The sequence below is a fragment of the Sus scrofa genome, chromosome 6, assembly GCF_054392235.1.
Source record: "Sus scrofa isolate SSC_HxYL_T2T_F1_AM1 chromosome 6, Sscrofa_HxYL_maternal_Yorkshire_Landrace_v2.0, whole genome shotgun sequence".
Lineage (NCBI taxonomy): Eukaryota > Metazoa > Chordata > Mammalia > Artiodactyla > Suidae > Sus > Sus scrofa.
The window spans coordinates 79537556-79558415 of NC_139388.1; the positions used below are offsets into that span (position 1 = coordinate 79537556).

The window sequence follows — 20860 nt, forward strand, 5'->3', positions numbered from 1 at the left end:
AAAAAAAAAAAAGTCTATTTTTGTGGTTGCTAATATTGAAATTCATGCTTTGTGGAAAAATGTTGGTCAGTTCAATACTAACTGCACCCACATACATAGAACTATATAGTTCGTGAGTTTAAATAACAGTGTGCTGGCCTGATACTCTGTATGAGATAGTTGTGACTAAGAAATGGCCAAATGTCAATGGCTAATGCTACATCTGAATATAGTTTTATTTGCTTTTACTTTTTCAGGGGAATCAATTCCACACTATTTTCAAGAGCAAAAATTTCCATATCATTTAATGACTCTGATTTACATAAAGACAAATTTAACCTCTGGGGTGGTACTTAAAAACTTTAACTGAATTATGAATGAGTGCCACTATTGTGGTAGTTTGTGGTAGTGCTCTTTCTGTCTCTAACTTTTTTTTTTCTTTTTAGGGCCTCACCTGCGGCTTGTGAAAGTTCCCAGGCTAGGGGTTAGAACTGTAGCTGCTGGCCACAGCCACAGTAATGCCAAATCTGAGCCTGCGACCTACACCACCTACACCACAGCTCGCAGCAACTCCGGATCTTTAACCCACTCAGCAAGGCCAGGGATTGAACCCCTGTCCTCATGGATACTAGTTGGATTCATTTACCACTGAGCCACAACAGGAACTCCTGTTTCTAACTTTTCTGGACCACCTCTTTCTGTTTCTCCCTCTTACTGACTCCACCCCATTAAAAAAAAATGTGTATTGAATGATAATATAAACATAAGCCAGAAAAATAGCAAACAAACACAAAAAACCAAACAGTTAAATTACCTGGCTCAGAATCTAGAATGTTTAGAGGTAAATTGTCAGAATTCCAAAAATAATTTCAATAGATGGTAAGGTTATCCCCTGAGCTCTGCACATCTTTGTACTATATTTGTTGCAAATGTGTAAGACAGGGGCTTGCTTAGCCTTCTGACATCCTGAGAGAGTAGGGAAGAGAAATGGTCTTGATTGCACCTGCTGAGATCAAGTTTAAGTACAGTATAAACTATGAAACCAAACATGGGAAGTTGACATGACTCTCAGTTTTATACTCTCTTTGACAAGTGATTACGAATCTTATGTTAGGAGTTTCTGTTGTGGCACAGTGGTTATCGAATCCGACTAGAAACCATGGGGTTGTGGGTTCAATCCCTGGCCTTACTCAGTGGATTAACGATCCAGCGTTGCGGTGAGCTGTGATGTAGGTCACAGACTCGGCTCAGATCTCGCGCTGCAGTAGCTCTGGCGTAGGCCGGTGGCTATAACTCCGATTGGACCCCTAGCCTGGGAACCTCCATATGGCGCGGGAGAGGCCCTAGAAAAGGCAAAAAGACAAAAAAAAATCTTATGTTAGACTATATGGTGGAAAAAAAAAATACTTAGAGCTTTACCATCTATGGAATAAAAGAAACAATTATGCACAGGAGACCTCTGGTATTAGTGCCGTTTATTAGGCTGGCCATATTTTCCAATTCACAATAGTGGTTTGATGATAAGTTGGCTTGTATTTAAAAGCACAATGAATGAAATTGAATATTTAAAATCTGGTCTTTACCTGAAGCACTATACTTCTGATGTTTTATTTCTATAGATTAAAAATGGAAAAGAAAATTGAGTTGCTGACTGTTCTAAACAGCTCCGTTTTTCTGGACTCAATACCGTTTCCTTAATTTTGTGAGTTTTCCCCGGGATTCTGTAAACTAAAAAGTTTAACTGTAGGCTTTAAAATGTAAAAGCCCTTAGGCCTGGAAAGGCTTGGAGGAGGTCTAACTTGCTCCTCCACTTAGATATTAAATTATAGTAAATCCGCTGAGAGTAACACTATCGGACATGTAACCGTCTCATTTCAGTTCTATTCCTGGTATACCGTAGCGATCAACAAAGAGATCTTGCAAACGGTTTCGCAAGATCCTATATAAAATAAAGTTGCTTAATGTTACAAGCTAATGATTCTTGGGAGGGATGGGTTTCTGAAGCCGTCACAGCTTAGCTGGGCGGTGAAAAAGGCCGGCCTTGTTCTGACACTTTCCCAAGCAGGCGCAGATCCAAATGCCCGGAAATGGCCAGAAGCTGGCCAAAGGGTGACCAGGGGAATGGGTTCTGGCTTCTCCTAGGAGTAGCCTTGACAGCCGCTTTGATACCAACCCTCTTTCTCTCTTTTCTTCCCCCAGGCCGGCGCCTGGGACCCCTGCTCCAGGGTCTGGAGGCTGTCTCGGCCTCCGCACGCGCGGCGCCCCAAGCCTGACGGAGTGCCCGCCCCGCGGCCGGCTCCCCGCACGGCTGCGCGCCTGCGCACCGGGACCAAGCGCGCGAGCGTTCCTTCCTGGCTCTGCGTTCCTCCCTCTTCCGCGCGCCTGCGCGCCGGCTGGGAGGAACTCGGTGACTCGGCCTCAGCCGGCGGTCGGGCCGACGCGCGCGCGCCCGCGGTGAGGGGGGCGGGCCGCGCGCGCCGGTGGGAAGCGTCCGGCTGCCACAGCGCCAGCTCCGTCGTAGTCGCTGCCGCCTGGGTCCCGCTCGCCCCTCCTCCCCGCTCCCCCGCCCGCCGCGGCCCGGGCGCATGCGCCGCCGGAGCGCGAGGGTCGGCTTCGGGTGTGTGGTGGCGGCAGAGCCGAGCTGCGAGGCCCGAGAGTCAGAACCTGGGGGAGAGGGATGGTCTCTGCACGGGGGGGAGCCGGAGGAGCCGCCGCCGCTGCCGACGCCACCGCCGCAGCCGCCGCCGCCGCCGCCTCGGCGCCCGCCTCCCGGCGCTGACGGGCTCGTACGAAGCCGGCGAGGGGGAACCCGCACCAGCGGTCGCCGGCACACCGCCCAGCATGGTCCGGGAAACCAGACACCTCTGGGTGGGCAACTTACCAGAGAATGTGCGGGAAGAGAAGATCATCGAGCACTTCAAACGGTGAGTGACACGAGGCCCCGGGCCGCGCTCTCTCCTCGGACGCTAATGCCCCTCCGGCCCGTTGCCCGCCCCTCCCCGTGCGCGGAACTGGTGAGGGGACCCGGGCCAGACCCACGGACCGGTGCGGGGAGCGCGCGGCTGCCTGGACGCCGCTCGGCCCGCGTCGCGGCGTTGGGCCTCGGCGGCGGCAGAGCGGGCCCGGCTGCCTCCGTCCCCCTTCCCGATAAGGAGGCGGCTGTGGCTCGGCCTCTGCGAAGCCGGCTCCGGGAGGGTGCCCTCAGGCTGGCGAGGCGGCGGTGGGGTCGCGTCCTTGCGCGCCGCTGCCCGGGCTCCAAGCGGCTGCCCGCGCCGGCCCGGCCAACACTGTGGAACCGAGCCGCCGGCGGGCTGGGACCCGAACCCCTACCCCGCCCCGGGCCGGGCAACTCCGGAGTCCCGCAGCAACTCCCGCTCCTCGCCCTGCGGACGCGTGGACATGTCTGACCTAGAGAGGGTTTTGTGTGAGAGGAAAGGTTATGCAAAAACAGAAGTCTGGGTAGGTGATGCAGGGACATCTCGGAAGTGCTGAGACACTACTGGACTCTAGGGATCTCTCACGGAAGGTTTACAGACCTAGAAACTAATTGGAAACGGCCAACGCCAGCGTTTTGGTTTTTACCCTTGTTTTTGCGGGGTTGGGTGGAGGATGGTGTCTGAAAATAAGTTGGTGCGTCTGTTTGGGCTCTTTCGCCTGCCTTCCTCCAGCCCGCTGGGGTCTCTGGGCCAGGAGGCTGGTGGGGACTGAGTGTTTGCGCTGGAAGAGCCACCTCCTGCAGCAGGGTCCCCGCCTCGCCGGCGCTCGCCAGCCTCGCGGTCTCCGCTGCCGCTGCCGCGCCGGCGTTCACTGCGAGGAGCCTTCTTTAAAAGGACGGCGTTTCCCTCCCGCCCAGAATCCCTTAATCAGTGGTTTTAAAAATGCAAGCTTAGACTAGAAGATGTAGATCTTTTAAAAAGCTTCTTCCCAGAATATATATATATATATATATATATATATATTCATATTTGTTCACGCGATAGTGGGAATAAGCGTTCTTGATACATTTTACCTATTTAGTAGCTTTTAGCATTGTTTTTATTTTGTGGAATCTATGTGTGCCATAGCCGATAGAGCCCTCTCTCAATGTGAAATACCGAAAACGGCGGTTTACTTACACCGGTGTAAAAGGAGAAGGACTGTAGCAAATCTGTCAGTGTCCTCGAAAATTACTGTTTCTTCCGATAATCAAGACCTCTGAAGGTTTTAAGTTTGGTTTACTCTTAATTCCTCTTACTATCTACTGAGTGAAGGAAACTATGGAGCGCCCTTATTAGTGAGTCACCATGGGAAAAATAGATTGCGTCGCTTGCTCTTGAGCAGCTTGGATAAGGAAATGGAAGCAGCGACAGCGGAGCTCCGCTCTTTCAAATGGAGGATCATTGATTCTGTTGGTGGTTGCTGTTACTGGGGTATTAAATCTTCACTGCTGGAGCGCGCGTCTGCGCGTGTCCGCGTGTGAAAAGGAGCCGGGAATAGTGAGGCCATTCATAACCCGCCGAAGCTGTCCTCGGCGGGGCTGGGGAGGCGCGCTCCCAGGGACTCCTGGTGTTTACTACGTTGTGCTGAGAAACCAGGGAGAGGGAAGGCAGGAGCAGAAACTCGCCTCTGTCCCCTGTGACAAAGGGAAGATCTCGAGCTCAGTGGGGAAACATATGGGAACTCTCTCCCTGGCGCTGCTCCACCCCTTACCCCATATAGGGGCCCCATATTTAAAGTGTTTCGGTGGAAAAATAATTTAGGCGCAGGTTATTGAACTGGAAAAGCCACTTAGATGTGCTCACTTTTATCTCCTTGTGGACTTTCTCTGTAGGTCTCTGCCTGGGAAATTCGTAGGCACGGACGTGCAAACACGTGCATTTCAGCATTTGCTTTGCCCCCTCAGTGTTCTGTGGCCAGACGTGTCATTTTTCATTATGCAGATTCTAGAGACGTTGTATGCCTGTCGCGGGGAGTTTGACCCCTCTGCAAGATGCGGAGTTAGAGAGGAAAGAGGAAATCATTCGAGGGAGTTTTGGCAGGTTTTTTAAGTGGATGGTGCTGCCGTCCGGCTTGTGTGAATGACTTTCTAAAATGGCGGCCAGGAGCCACTTTATGTGGGAATCGGCAGAGCAGATCTCAGAATGCACAGAGGGAGAAGCGGGCGGAGGATGCGAGCTGCCTTGGAAAGCGGCGGTCTGGAGGAACGTTACTGTATTAAAGAGGGCTTAGCTGGCACATTGCTCACGAGTGCATTTAAAGGAGTGTGTTACCTATTGGAGAGCAGAAGAAGCAGATGCTGTTCATAAAAGCAGATTATTTTAAAACTAAGCAGACCGAGTGTCCCTGAAAGTCCTTTATTTTAAAAGCGATTTAAAATTTTTTAAACAAGTTTTACTTAGTACTTTGAACAGATAATTCAGTCTTAGTGGTTTAAAGAGTGTAAAAAGGTTTACAGAGAAAAATGTCCCCTTTACCCCGACCCTGGGAATCCCAGTTCCCATCCTCCCCTTTCCGCCCTCAGCCCTACAGGTAATCTCTATTTTTGGCTTATTTAACCAAACGTGTTAAACGTGTACAGGAAATGTTCTTGCTGATCCAGCTGTGGAGCTAAATGGATTTTGGAAATTCAAGGTCTTTTGTCATTATTGTAGAAAATGTAAAATGTGTAATTGCTGCTGGGAGGGAAACTCACTCAGTCTGAATAATTTAAGTGAAAGGGATAAAGAGGCAGTTGTACCAGAATGATAGCAGTGAGAAAATTTAAGAATATTCACTTCTGAGGTCTTGTAGAAATCAGAATGAGAAAAACCATGCAATACCTACATTAAAACTGAGGTTAAAGTGCCTACTTTTAGTCTTTTCCCTAGCTGATTTCAACATTAACTAATAACTGTTTTACAGGATTAAGAGGTGTACACTGGGAATACATTATATAAAATGTTTTCCAAATGAATGTTCTCGGTAACAGCCATTAGGCTTTTTTAGTAAATGTTTGGGTTTTACAAAAATGACTAAAAGAGACGGCTTTGGGTGCAGGGCAGTTTAGAGGCATTTTGGGATGGGGAATGGTGGAGCCAGTTCTTTTATTTATATTTTGATTAGTGTTTTTAGTAGAAAATAGATTGAGAGAAGCTTGCTGATTTGGCTTTTTTTTCCCTCTGTGCCATGGAAAGACCAAACCTTTAAAATGTAATCAGAACATTTTCAAAATTTGGCTTTACCTTCTTGCAATAAGAATAATCTATTGTGTTCATTATTTTAATATCATTCAGTATGCAGATTGAAAAGAATTAAATGAGTATTTCTGAATCACATTTTAGTTAACAAAGATCCTTTGCAGGGACTGAATTTGCACAATAGAGAAAGGCCTTTCCTTTGTATGGTGTGTTAGCTGGTTTGGAGGGAGAAGGGAGGAGTTATACAACAATTGGTTGCTGTCTTAGTTGTTAGAGGAAGAGAGGTATGTGCAAAGGCGATTCCCAGAATTAGAATGAGTAAACCCTTTAAAGAACATAAAATTCTCTGTATTTTATTTTCAGGTTTGAAGTCAATCACATACTCAGGTTCTTCCCATTTATTCTCTAGTTTTAGAGAATAAATCGAAGATCATGCAGAGGTTGAGCAAGGTAGCAGCTCATGAAAAATTTTGTCAAAGAATGGAACCTATTTAAAAAAATTTGGGGGGTGGGCTAATTTTAAATGTCTAATCCTTGTGGTTTTCCTGAGTTTAAATAGCTGGGATATATGTATGTTATGTTACATGAATTTGGATAGCTTTTACTTCTGGGACACAATATAAAGTATTGTGGTAGAGTTTCCTTGTCCTTACAATACTCTATTGCTAGAGATATTTTTAGTCTTAAACAAATTTGACTCACCCTAGCCTGCATCACTGCTACATCGTTTATTCTTTTGAGCTGAGCCAGTGTCTATGAAAAAACTCCTCTGATTTTGAATGTTATAATTTTGAATATCTATTTGCATGGCAGGCTTTTGCACATTTAAAAAATAAATAAAATAATTTTATAGTTATCTTGAGAAATAGCATTAAAAAATTAATTCAGAATGCTTGAAATGTGTTTTACTTCCTGAGTTAGAATGCCTCTGGCAGATTGGAGGAAAACGTAGGGCTTGGTGCCAGAAAGAATGTTTGACTTGTGTAGAGGGCACCTTTTTCCAGCTACCTTTCTTGTAGACTCTTGATTGCTTAGGTGTTGTATTGTTCGGGTATGCATATAAAAAGATTTCACGTTTGATTTGGTAAACGTTTTTTAATCCTGTGAGCACTAATGCTTTGGGAAGACTTAGGTAGAAGTTGCAGAGATAGTGGCACTGTGAAAGTTTTTCCAGCTAGTCTTCCAAGTCTCACTTTCCCTTTAGTTTGAAATTTTGCCTAAATTTAAAAGAAAAAAAACCTGAAACATTTCATGAAAACTAGCATATTCCAGTTGGGGACTATATTTTGTTTTGCTTTTACTTTTAAGAATTTCTAGGATTTGAGCTGTAGTTAACTAGTCCGCCGTATTTAGAGTAAATATTTTATAGTCTGAAAATACCTTGAGTGTATGTATTTATTAAAATTGTGCTCCTGAGTGTCGTTATTGGATGATTTAAAATAAATGTTGTTCATCATCTTGAAACAGGTATATATTAGTCTGCTGAATAAGGAGACTAAATACAGTAACAGTAACTTTTTTCTAACCTTACTGTTTGTTTTATTTTTATTTCTTCATTATTTGTGTTATAGCTACTCATATTTTGAAATAGCATATTGTTGCGAAAACCAATTAGAATGTTTAATCAGTTTATTAGAAATTATATAATTTTGTGTGCTGTCTAATTGCTTTTAGTATGTGGAAATATGCTTTGCATTGAAAAGATGTTCTTGGGATAAGTATATTGAGATATTCAGATTTTTTTCCTCCTTCCATGTGTCTCTGTCTGCCAGGTTGAAAATTATAAACATTTTAAAAAACTCATGATGGAAGGTCTCTGTAAAACCCTAACATAAATTTACTGAATTCTTGGATTTACTTACAATTTCATTTCGAGTATGAGGATGAATTGAAATCTAGCATGTCTAAACATCTTATTATATAAGAACTATTCTACTTTTTATAGTTAAGGAATATTTGTGGGAAGATTCAATGGAAAACACTGTTATTGCTTGTGTTATATACTTGGTGCTAAATTTTTAGTCCAGCATTAAACTGTAGGAGTATGTGTGTATTTTTGTATCTTTGTATTAGATGCTGAGTTTCGGTTACAATGACAAAAGAAATGAAGATTTTTCTGTTTATACTGTGTGTTGATTTTGTTATATTCTTACAGTGTTCATACATAGTATATGTATTATCATGTAGAACACATTTATAATTTTTAAAATTCTTAAAATGAACTCTGAGTGATTTTTTTAAAAAATTTTCATCCTGTCATTTTATTCCTTTGATTTAAAAACTAGGATTTTTGTAATTACTTAAAAACATTTTTGAGCTCCCAACGAGGCCCAGTGGTAACGAACCTGACTAGTATCCATGAGGATGTGGGTTTGATCCCTGGCCTTGCTCAGTGGGTTGAGGATCCGGCATTGCCAAGAGCTGAGGTATTGCCAATTCAGCTTGGATCTGGTGTTTCTGTGGCTGTAGTGTTGGCCAGCAGCTGCAGCTCTGATTCGACCCCTAGCCAGGGAACTTCCATATGCCTGCAGGTGTTGCCCCCCCCCCCCCCCCCCCCGCCGCCAAATTGTCACTTTGGATTAAAAGATAAAAGGTTTTAAAAACTTATTTTATTATATCAAAAAGATGTTAAAATCTTCAAAGAAAACTATTACCATTTAGAATTTTGGAGGAAAAAAATAGAATTTAGGAGGAGGTACATAAAAATTTGAATAGAAAAATATATTTTCACTAACCTCGTAACCGAATTTAGTATTTCCTTCAATTATAAGATTACAGTGTCATCGTAGTACCGGTGTGGTAGTATGAGTAGTACCTGTGATAATTTCACCATCAGCACCAATCAGATGTATTTTCATATTTTACATTATAGTCGGTGCAGATAACTTGTTTATGCTCATTACAACTTGGAAATTACAGTAGCTATTAGACCTACTGCTAAATACTTTATTTGATGCATTAATAAAGACACATATTTATCATATGATCAATATGTGTGGTGGATATACTTTTAAAATTCTACCTTGGAGAACTGTGAACTTAACATAGAAGTAGAATAGTAAATGAATCCCATGTACCCAATACTCAGCACCAGTGACCATCAACCATGGGCCTAATTCTGCCTTATGAGAAAAAATAAAGCAAAGGAGGGGATGGAGAGTAATGGGGTTGGGAGTGATGAGGAAGGCTTCTTTGAAAAGATAGCATTTGATACACAGGAAAGAAGACCTGTCCACACACCAAGATCCACTTCTTGCTGTGTTTATTTTTGAAATTTATTTGAATTAGTTCAGGAAAAGTACAAAGAACTCCCACATTCCCTTCATCCAGATTCCTCAGTTGTTAATATTTTGCCATGTTTGCTTCATTACCTTCTTTTGTCTTTTTCTGGCATGATACCCTTTCACCTGAAAACTTTCTGGTGTATACCTCCCCCAAGCAAGGACACTCTCCTCCATTGCACTGTACAGTCTTCTCAGCCAGGAAATCAACATTGGTACAACACTGTTACCCAATCCATAGACCTCATTCAAATGATGCTAACCATCCCAACAATGTCCCCCTTTCCTTTTTGGTCCAGGATCCTAGCCAGTACCATGAATTGCCTTTGGTTGTCATGTCTCATCTAATTCTCATGTGCCTGATAGTCTTAAAGAGCTGAGTTCTTTCATTCTGCAGGCTGACCCTTGACCCACACTGTCCAGTATGACCTCATTGCCAGATCAGGTCATACATTCTTGGCAGGAATACCACAGAAATGATACTGTGCTTTTTCAGCAGAGTATTATATAAGGAGGCACACAGTATGAATCCACCCCACCACTGGTGATGTTAATTTTGATCACCTAATCAAGTTAGTGTCTTCACCATCTCCCCCTTTTTATTTGATGAGCATTTTATGGGGAGATATTCCAATATTACACTGATAGTCTCCTCCATCAGCAGCCCTAAGCCCACCAGCCTTAGCATCCATTGATAACCCTTTACTGTATTATGTACTGCTATGATAATCTATTAGTATGATTTCTTCTAAGTATATTGAAGAAGTTCCTGCTGTAGGCAGGAACTTTCCACACAGACACACACGTATACTTTTTTTTTTTTTTTCAATTTATTTTCCTTTTTTGGCCATGCCTGTGCATGCAGAAGTTCCCAGGCCAGGAATTGAACCTGTGCTACAGCAGTGATCTGAGCTGCTGCAGTGACAACGTCAAATCCTTAACCCATTGTACCATGAGGGAACTCCTCAGTGGGTTTTAGTCCAGGGCTTCTTTTGATACCCAAATCATTCTAGATTTGACCAGTAGGAGCTCCTTCAAACTGGCTACTCTGTCCTTTTGATATCTTTCCATTGTTCTTTTAAGCATTTCTTGATTTCTGGCACAACAGAAACTCATCCTGTATTTTTCCTTCCCCAGTCCTGGAATCAGCCATTTCTCCAAGAAGCTCTGGCTCCTTGTAGTGCAGAATGGCATTTAGAAACCAAAATCTGGGTACACAGTTTGTCCATTGCTGGAGAGCAAAGATGTGTATTGTTTATGTACACATGTACATATATATATTTACACGTATATACGTATACCTCTACATCATATATTTTATTTAATTAAAAATTAAATTATAAAAACAAACAAACAAACAAAAAAACCAAAAAAAGGAGTTCCCGTCGTGGCGCAGTGGTTAACGAATCCGACTAGGAACCATGAGGTTGCGGGTTTGGTCCCTGCCCTTGCTCAGTGGGTTGACGATCCGGCGTTGCCGTGAGTTGTGGTGTAGGTTGCAGACGCGGCTTGGATCTCACGTTGCTGTAGCTCTGGCGTAGGCCGGAGGCTACAGCTCCGATCTGACCCCTAGTCTGGGAATCTCCATATGCCGAGGGAGCGGCCCAAGAAGTAGCAAAAAGACAAAAAAAAAAAAACCCCAAAAAAACCAACCCCCCCCAAAAAAATTAAATCATAGTTGATTAATAATGTGCTAATTTCCGCTGTACAGCAAAGTGACCCAATCACACACACACACGCACGCAAGCACATATATACACACCTTCCTTTTCTTATATTATCTTCCATCATAGTCTATCCCATGAGACTGGATATAGTTCCCTGTGCTATACAGTAGGACCCCATTGCTTATCTCTAAAGTAAAGCGTGTGTGTGCATGCTTTACCTCATACATTTATTTTTTTATATAATGCTTATCATATATGTTAAAACTACGTTCACAGATGTCTTAGTACATGAAGTTTCTTTCTAATCTCCCCTTTTCCATGTTTATAAATTCCTTCTCAGACAATGAGAAACCTGACTCCCATTATGCTTAATATATTTACTTATTTGTCTAGTTACATTCTCAGTGTAACTAATATTCTATCCACTCTGCCTCCCCCACCTTTGGGCACCTTGCCCCTGCCATCTCTTCATGGAATCACACCTCTTTATTCTCTTTAAACATCAATATTGGGCGATTGGAAGGCAAAGCAAGGAAAGGAAGGTGGGGCTGGAAGTGACTTGCATGTTTTGCCTTCACTTTTTTCTCTCATAGGAGACAACTTCTGGATGAATGAATTACCTGCCTCTGGTGTCACTTGTAAGCAAATTTAGAGCTGCCCTACTTGTAAAATTTTAGTTTTGGTTCTACTTCCACTGCTGACATTGTGACATGAGGTTAATCACAGGATCAGGCTGAGCTTTATTAAATGCTGATTCACTGAGAAGAGGAGGTAGTGAGAAGGGAATTTATTTTTTAGAAATAATGCTAGGTATCATTATTGTTCCATTTATATGGGTGTCAGTCACTCATTTTGTGTGGTGTCTCAGCAAAATTTTACCCTGACCTTACTTTCCGCCAAACCTTATTTTTTTTTTTGGTCTTTTTGTCTTTTTTGTTGTTGTTGTTGTTGCTATTTCTTGGGCCGCTCCCGCGGCATATGGAGGTTCCCAGGCTAGGGGTTGAATCGGAGCTGTAGCCACCGGCCTACGCCAGAGCCACAGCAACGCGGGATCCGAGCCGCGTCTGCAACCTACACCACAGCTCACGGCAACGCCGGATCGTTAACCCACTGAGCAAGGGCAGGGACCGAACCCGCAACCTCATGGTTCCTAGTTGGATTCGTTAACCACTGCGCCACGACGGGAACTCCCCGCCAAACCTTATTGACCTCAGCCTTATTTGCTTGTTTGCTTGTTTGTTTGTTTTTTTAGAGCCACACCCTTGGCATATGGAAGTTCCCAGCCTAGGGATTGATTTGGAACTGCAGCTGCTGGCCTACACCACAACCACAGCAACTCGGCATCTGAGCTGCGTCTGTGACCTACACAACAGCTCATGGCAATGCTGGATCCTTAACTCACTGAGAAAGGCCAGGGATAGAACCCGCCTGTGTCTGCATGGATACTAGTTTGGTTCATTACCACTGGGCCATAATGGGAACTCCTTTTTTTGTTTTAACTTAAAAATTTTAAAATTAATTTCAAATAAGTTTTAAATTTTAGATTTTAATTAATTGAATTGTTAATTAAAGTATAATTGACATATAAGGTTTTACTGATTTCAGGTATACAACATAATGATTCAATATTTGTATATATTGCAAAACTGACCACCATAATAAGTCTAGTTAATATTCTTTAACATGTATATTTCCAAAAAAGCCCATTTTTTTCCCCCTTGTGATGAGGACTTCTTTTTGGCCGCCCTTCTGCATATGGAGTTCCAAGGCCAGGGATCAGATCCGAGCTGCTGTTGCAACCTATGCTGCAGCTGTGGCGATGCTGGATCCTTTAACCCACTGTGCCAGGCTGGGAATCAAACCTGTGTCTTGGCATTGCAGAGACAATGCTGATCCTATTGCACCACAGTGGGAATTCCTGTGATGAGGACTTTTAAGATGTATTCTCTTAGGAACTTTCACATATGCTATACATTATTATTAACTGTTGTCACTGTGCTGTACATTATATCCCAATAAGTTAGTTCATTTTATAACTGGAAGTGTGTATCTTTTGAGCCCTTTCCTCCCACCCATCTCCCCACCCCACTCCCAACCATCAATCTGTTCTATCAGTGAGTTTTTGTAAGATTCCACATATAGAAGTGAGATCATATGGTATTTGTCTTTCTCTGACTTACTTCACTTAGCATAATGCCCTCAAGGTCTATGCATGTTGCAGATGGCAAGATTTCCTTCTTTTTATGCCTGAATAGTGTGCTGTTATTACACACGCACGTGCTACATGTGCTGCATCTTCTTTATCCATCAGTTGATGGACACAGATTGTTTCCATGCCTTGACTTTGATGAATAAAATGCTGCAGGGAACGTGGGCATGCATATATCTTTTCAATAGTGTTTTCATTTTCTTTGGTTATATACCCAGAGGTGGAATATGGTAATCCTGTTTTTAATTTTTTGAGGAATGGGAGGAACCTCCATACTGCTTTCCATGGTTGCTCTTACTAGAGTGGCTACGCTCAGCTTTCTTTTTCTCCTCCTCCTACAGTACTCTTGGCCACTGTCCAAAGGGTTCCTTAAAAAGTTAAGAACCTTTTGTTCCTTTGCACAATCCCTACAATATATGGTATTATTTTGAAGTAGATCCAAGACATCTTATTTAATCCATAAATATTTCAGTGTTGATCTCTAGAAGATAAGAACTGTTTAAAGATAGACAACAATAGTTCCCTTTGTGGCACAGCGAAAATTAATCCGACTAGGAACCATAAGGTTGTGGGTTTGATCCCTGTCTTCCATCTGTAGGTTAAGGATCCGGTGTTGCTGTGGGCTGTGGTGTAGGTCGCAGACATGGCTCAGATCTGGCTTGCTGTGGATGTGGTATAGGCTGGCGGCTGTAGCTCTGATTTGATCCCTAGCCTGGGAACCTCCATATGCTGCAAGTGTGGCCCTAAAAAGCAAAAAAAAAAAAAAAAAAAGATGGCAGTGTTGTGGCATATCCCTATTTCAAATACGCAGTCAGTACTCAAGTTTATAGTTGTTTTCTGAATTTTTTTTCCTTTCTTTCTTTCTTTTTTTTTTTTTTTTTGTCTTTTTGTCTTTTCTAGGGCTGCATCTGCAGCATATAGAGATTCCAAGGCTAGGGGTCTAATTGGAGCTACAGTTGCTGGCCTGCACCACAGCCACAGCAATGCTGGGATCTGAGCTGTGTCTGTGAACTACACCACAGCTCTCAGCAATGCTGGATCCTTAACCCACTGAGTAAGGCCAGGGATGGAACATGCAACATTATGGTTCCAAGTCGGATTCCTTAACCGCTGAGCCACAACGGGAGCTCCTGTTTTCAGAATTTTTTAAAACTCAGGCTCTAAATAAGGTACACAGTATGTATTTTAAACAATTTATTGAGGTATAATTTGCATACAATAAAATGTATCTATTTCAGATGTTGAGTTTGTTAAATTTTGAGTAATGCAGTAGTCCTTGTAATCACTACCACCACAGTCAAGATAACCATAATTTCTTTATTTATTGGTGAACATTTAGACTATTTAAGTCTTTTTTAGTTCATAGTTTTTTTTTTTTTTTTTTTTTTTTTTGCCTTTTGTTGCTGTTGTTGTTGTTGTTGCTATTTCTTGGGCCGCTCCCACGGCATATGGAGGTTCCCAGGCTAGGGGTTGAATCGGAGCTGTAGCCACCGGCCTATGCCAGAGCCACAGCAACGCAGGATCCGAGCCGCGTCTGCAACCTACACCACAGCTCACGGCAACGCCGGATCGTTAACCCACTGAGCAAGGGCAGGGACCGAACCCGCAACCTCATGGTTCCTAGTTGGATTCGTTAACCACTGCGCCATGACGGGAACTCCTAGTTCATAGTTTTTAATTTCTCTCTCTCCTTATAGTTTATTAGACAGGTGCTTCAACCAGCCTAAGCAATGGAACCTATCCTTACAGTTTAATTTGTTGGAAACCAGGCTGATTATTTTGTAGAGTTTCTCACAGTGTTTTGCTGATTGCATTCTTGTCTGGTGGTATATATTAACATTATCTTTTTTCTCTCTATTTCCTGTATGTTCACATGTGGACTTATTTTTAAATATTTGATAATTGTATTTCAATATGATTGGTTTCTTTGTAATTCTGTACATTTTATTTTATTTAGTAATATTCTGAGAAAGGATTTATAGGTTTCACCAGGCTGTCAAAGTAGTTGGGGAAACAAGTTTAAGAAACACTGGTTTAGACAAACCATTAGGGTAAGAATAGAAGGCTGGCAGTATATTTAAGTACTGATTTTAGCTTTGACATAAAAAGGTTGAGGTTAAAAAGTTAAGAATCACCAAAACACTGGCTAGAAAACAAGCAAAGATAGTGTCCTATGAATAGCTTGATTCTTTACCCCCCTCCTCATTGTAAACTTACATGATTAGAACTGCTGTTTTTCTTTCTATTTTTTGTCTTTTTAGGGCCACTCCTTTGGCATATGGAGGTTCCCTGGCTAGGTCAAATTGGAGCTATAGCTGCCCGCCTACACCACAGCTACACCAATGCCAGATCCTTAACCCACTGAGGGAGGCCCGGGATGGAATCCACCTCCTCATCGATAGGGGTCATTAACTGCTGAGCCACGATGGGAACTCCCTAGAACTACTGTTCTTGTGGGGATTTTTTTTTTTTCTGTTTTTATATCCTTCCTCCCCCTCAGTTTTATCCTAGAAATCATGAGTTGTTTAGACTTTTAAGGTTGTTCCTTTTAGTCAGCTTGAATTCTTTCAGTGAAATGAACTTCGAACATATCCAGTATTAGAATTAAATGTCATAATAGATACTGATTTCTATTATAGGTGGGTCCAGCTTTAATCAAAGAGAACAAAATTTGCAGAAATCTCACTTTATAGAGAGTGCCTAAAATTCAATTAGTTTGTGATGCTATATATAAAATAAGACAAAATAAGACACTTTTAACTCCTCAGTAACACATTATCTAAAGTGTGTACATTTATTTTCTCCCATAAATTGAATGGGTTGGAGTATAAGGTTTCTAAGATTTTTTTAGTTTGGAAATCTTGTTATAGCTGTCATCCTTCATAATGCATAAAGGTCACTGAATTGTTGTGAAGCTTTTTTAAAAAGTATAAATGTTGGATTATAAAAGAGCTTAAGAGAAATAATGTATAGCCATCATACAAAACAGTAGTGTATCAGTTCATTTCAGATGAATCATTCTGCTAGTCAGCTATGCTCTTCAGTCAGAAATAGCCTTCCCTTCCCAAAAGAATATGGAACTTAAGTGGCATTTGTAAAGTTTCAGGTATTTTTTTTTTTTTTTTTGTATTTGTTTTTTTTTTTTTTTTTTTTGGTATTTGTATTTGTATTTGTTTTTTTCCTTTTTGACCCCACTCAAAGCATATGGGAGTTCCTGGACCAGGGATGAATCCAAGATCGTTAACCCACTCTGTCACAGTGGTAACTCCCAAGTAGTTTTAAATTATATTGCAATTAATTTTTAAAAATGGTATATGTGCTTTGTCATACTAATCTAATGTGTATAAGGATATACTCTAGTTTTTGTTGCACTTATACCTCTCTTTTTCTTATGAAGTCACCCTTTCTAAAGTGGTTTTTGACACAGACTGTTCCTTTGCAGCCTAAGTTTGGAATGCCATTCTAAAAGTAGATGTAAAAAAGGAACTTTGATTACAGCTGGGGGTTTCTCAGGGTTATGACATTTGATCTCCTTTGTGTTGATCTTATTGGAAATCGGATTTTTTTTTTTTTTTGTCTTTATTGGGCCACACTCATGGCATATGGAGGTTCCCGGGCTAGGGATCCAATCTGAACTGTAGCCACTGGCCTACGCCAAAGCCACAGCAATGCCAGATCTGAGCCGCGCCTGCGACCTACATCACAGCTCACGGCAACGCCAGATCCTTAAATCACTGAGCGAGGTCAGGGATCGAACCCGAAACCTCACGGTTCCTAGTTGGATTCATTTCCCATGTGCCATGACAGGAACTCCTGGAAATCAGATTTTAAAGCCTTTTTGCTGTAGAAAAAGCTTTTTAATTCTAAAGATTATAATTAATCAAACCTAAGGTGTTGACTAGAGAAGTTTGCGTATATAATAAATTTCAGGAATTACTGGCATAAAGAGTGGTGACTTATTTCTTAACTTGATGGGCTTGATTTCATGCCAGAGTTCTTTATTGGGAAGCATGTTTCTGTGAAAGTTTATTCCAGGAGTTCCCCTCATGGTGCAGTGGAAACAAATCTGACTAGGAACCATGAAGTTGTGGGTTCAATCCCTGACCTCACTCAGTGGGTTAAGGATCCATCGTTGCTGTGAGCTGTGGTGTGGGTTCCATATGCGGCTCGAATCTGGTGTTGCTGTAGCTGTGGCATAGGCTGGCAGCTGTAGCTCTGATTCCATCCTTAACCTGGGAACCTCCATGTGCTGTGGGTGCGGCCCTAAAAAAAAAAAAAAAATTTATTCCAGAGAGTTCCTGTTGTGGCTCAGCACTAACGAATCTTGACTAGTATCCATGAGGACATAGGTTTGATCCCTGGCTTGCCCAATGGGTTAAAGGATCCAGTGTTGCTGTGAGCTGTGATGTGGGTTGCAGATGTGGTCAGGATCCTACGTTGCTGTGGCTTAGGCCAGTGGCTACAGCTCCTATTGGACTGTTAGCCTGGGAATTTCCATAAGCTGCAGATGTGGCCCTAAAAAGGCCAAAAAAACAAAAAAAAAAACCAAAAAAACCCAAAAGTTACCCAGAAAAGAGAAAGGAGTTTCATGGTGGCTCATCAGGTTGAGGATACGGCATTGTCACTCCTATGGCACAGGTTTGACCTCTGGTGCTGGAACTTCTGCATGCTGCGGGTATTGGCAAAAAAATTTATAAAACATTGCAATGAGTAGAAAAATCTGAAGACGTTTGTATATTGAAGAGTGATAAAGAACCATTTCCTTAATCCGGAAATAGAAGTAGTTTTTAAAGATTTTACAGGAGTTCCCGTCGTGGCTCAGTGGTTAACGAATCCGACTAGGAACCATGAGGTTGCAGGTTCAATCCCTGGCCTCAAACAGTGGGTTAAGGATCTGGCATTGATGTGAGCTGTGGTGTGGGTTGCAGAACTGCAGCTTGGATCCTGCATTGCTGTGGCTCTGGGTAGGCTGGTAGCTATAGCTCCGATTAGACCCCTAGCCTGGGAACCTCCATATGCCACAGGTGTGGCTTCAGAAAAGACAAAAAAATAAAGAAGATTTTACAAAGATAGTGGTGGATGAAAAGAATATGGAATTTACGTATATTACAGAAAGATCACATTTTTGTCTTGATTCTGTTCTATCTAAGCAACCATATATTATGAAATAAGAATAAAATCTAGTCAGGTGAAATATTAGAGGGAATTTATAAATTTCTCAAAGTCTTTTTTAAATTATTATTTTACTAAGAAGTAACCCATTGACATTAATTTCTTTCTCAGCTGTAATAAATCTAGGTAGGAAGTACATTTTCAGAGCCCTTTGCATTCATACCGGGGATTGTTGCTGTGGATTTTTGTTAGTTTCTTGGCTTCTGCTACTTCAACTTTGTTTTCTCCAGCCTTTCCTTTTTTTTTTTTTTTTTTTGGCTGCCTTGCCGCATATGGAGTTCCTGGGTCAAGGACCAGATCAGAGCTGAGGTTACTTACCCAAGCTGCAGGTACAACAATACCAGATCCTCAACCCACTGTGCTGGGGTGGGGATCCAACCCTTGTTTCAGTGCTTCCAAGACACTGCTGATCCCATTGTGCCACAGCAGGAACTCTCAGGCTTTCCCTTTTGATTAAGTTGCTGTGCTCCTTTTTTCTCTATCAGTTTTATTTACTGCCATTACTTTAAAAAATGGTTCATCATGGTTATTTGCATTCTGTTTATAGTTATACTCAAGCTTTTCCTAGAAAAGTGCTATGTAATTCAGGCACATATATGAAGTTATTCATGAAGTATTGTGAGAACAGGTGTCCAAATGTTAACTTAGTGGTCATCATGATTATCTGTTTTCCTGCACTATGTATTTTGACTCTTGGAGTGTAAACTCCTCTCCCCTTGTCTGAAGAAATACCTTAGGGATTCTTTCTAAGAGTGTCTCAAAGATTCAGGCTTCCTATTTTATCCAGCCAGTATGCTCTGAAAATCATAGAATCTTTAGAATTCTTTCTCCTTGTAATTGGCTAATCTTTCAGAGGTTTACATATCAATTGAACACTATTTTTTGGTTAAAAATCAATTTTACTTAGTAAATAGCTTCTCATTAGGTCCGTGCAAAATAATGCATTTACTTTTTTTTTTTAACTGAGGTAATGGTGCCTGCAACAGTTTTGAAGAATTTTGTAATTCAAGACTTTACTGAAAATACTGCCTTTTCCCAAGAATTGTAATTATCAAGTTTTCATGTACAGGAATCTAGGTACTCACCATGGATTCCATAAACAGCTGACTATAGTTTTGTTGGTCGAATTAAGCTTATTTTTAGTCTGTTTTCTTAACCCTTTTCTAATTAGAACCAATAAGTTGTTTTTCATATTAATCTGTTATATTCATAGCAGCATTATTCACAGTAGCCAAAAGATGGAAGCAACCCTAAGTGTTCATGACCCATGAAAGGATAAACAGAATGCGTTATAAAATATACACAATGGAGTATTATTCAGTCTTAGAAAGGAAAGAAAATTTTTTTTCCTGTCTTTTTAGGACTGCACCTGTGGCATATGGCAAATCAGAGCTGTAACCACCAGCCTACGTCACGAGGAATCTGAACTGTGTCTACAACCTACACCACAGCTCACGGCAACGCTGGATCCTTAACCCACTGAACAGGGCCAGGGATTCAACCCACATCCTCATGGTTACTGTTCAGGTTTCTTACCGATGAGCCACAACAGAAACGCCCTCTTTTTTTTTTTTTTTTTTTTTTTTTTTTAAATTCAGTTATGGTTGATTTACAGTATTATGTTAGGGAATGAAACGGACACATGTGCAATGTGGATGAACCTTGAAGACATTCATTAGGCTAAGTAAAATAAGGCAGTCACAAAAGGACAAATATTGGTTGATTCTACTTATATTAGTCACCTAGAGCAGTCAGATTCACAGAGACAGTGGAGTGGTGGTTGCTTTGTTGTTATTTTTTATTGTTTGAGGAGTGCTGCAGTAAGCAATCTTGTACACGGTTTGTAGACGTGCAATTATACATGCATGAAAAATTCCTATGAACGGAATTTCTGGGGCTGTGTACTTAGTTCTTAATAGATACTATAAAATTGTCTTCCTAAGAAGTTTCTCCAATTTATACTCTTGAAGACAGTGTTAGGAAAGTGTCTGTTTTCTTAGACTATAACTAATACCGAGGTATTATTAAAATTTAGGTCTTTGTGTTCCATGGTACTTTTTTAAATTTGGATTTTTGAAATTTTGTGTGAAATTGGGCTGCCCCCCCCCCCCCCCCCCTTTAAGCTGCACCTGTGATATGGAAGTTCCCAGGCCAGGGGTTGAACCTGTGCCACATTAGTGACAGTGCCAGATCCTTAACCTGCGGAACAACCAGAGAGTGCCAGTGTTTGTCTTATTTATTTATTTGTTGCTAATTTTTAGGGCCCTGCCTGGAGCATATGTAAGTTCCCAGGCTAGGGATCAAATTAGAGCTGCAGCTGCTGACCTACATCACAGCCACAGTAACATGGGATCTGACCTGGGTCTGTGAGCTATATACCACAGCTCACGGCAACAC

The 20860-nt window shown here is 41.8% G+C and overlaps 1 protein-coding gene across 3 annotated transcripts in view; it reads left to right on the plus strand.

Annotated features, from left to right (window-relative positions):
• The first annotated feature begins 2581 nt into the window (after positions 1-2581).
• The window catches only part of SPEN (spen family transcriptional repressor), a 91844-nt gene continuing 73565 nt past the window's right edge, over positions 2582-20860 (plus strand). For all 3 annotated transcript variants that reach the window (XM_084962852.1, XM_021095393.2, XM_084962851.1), the window contains exon 1: positions 2582-2903. Coding sequence is in view for 2 of the 3 variants with exons in the window: in XM_021095393.2 (XP_020951052.2) it covers positions 2821-2903 (83 nt within the window). In the remaining variant the exon portion in view is untranslated. The remainder of the gene's footprint in view (positions 2904-20860) is intronic.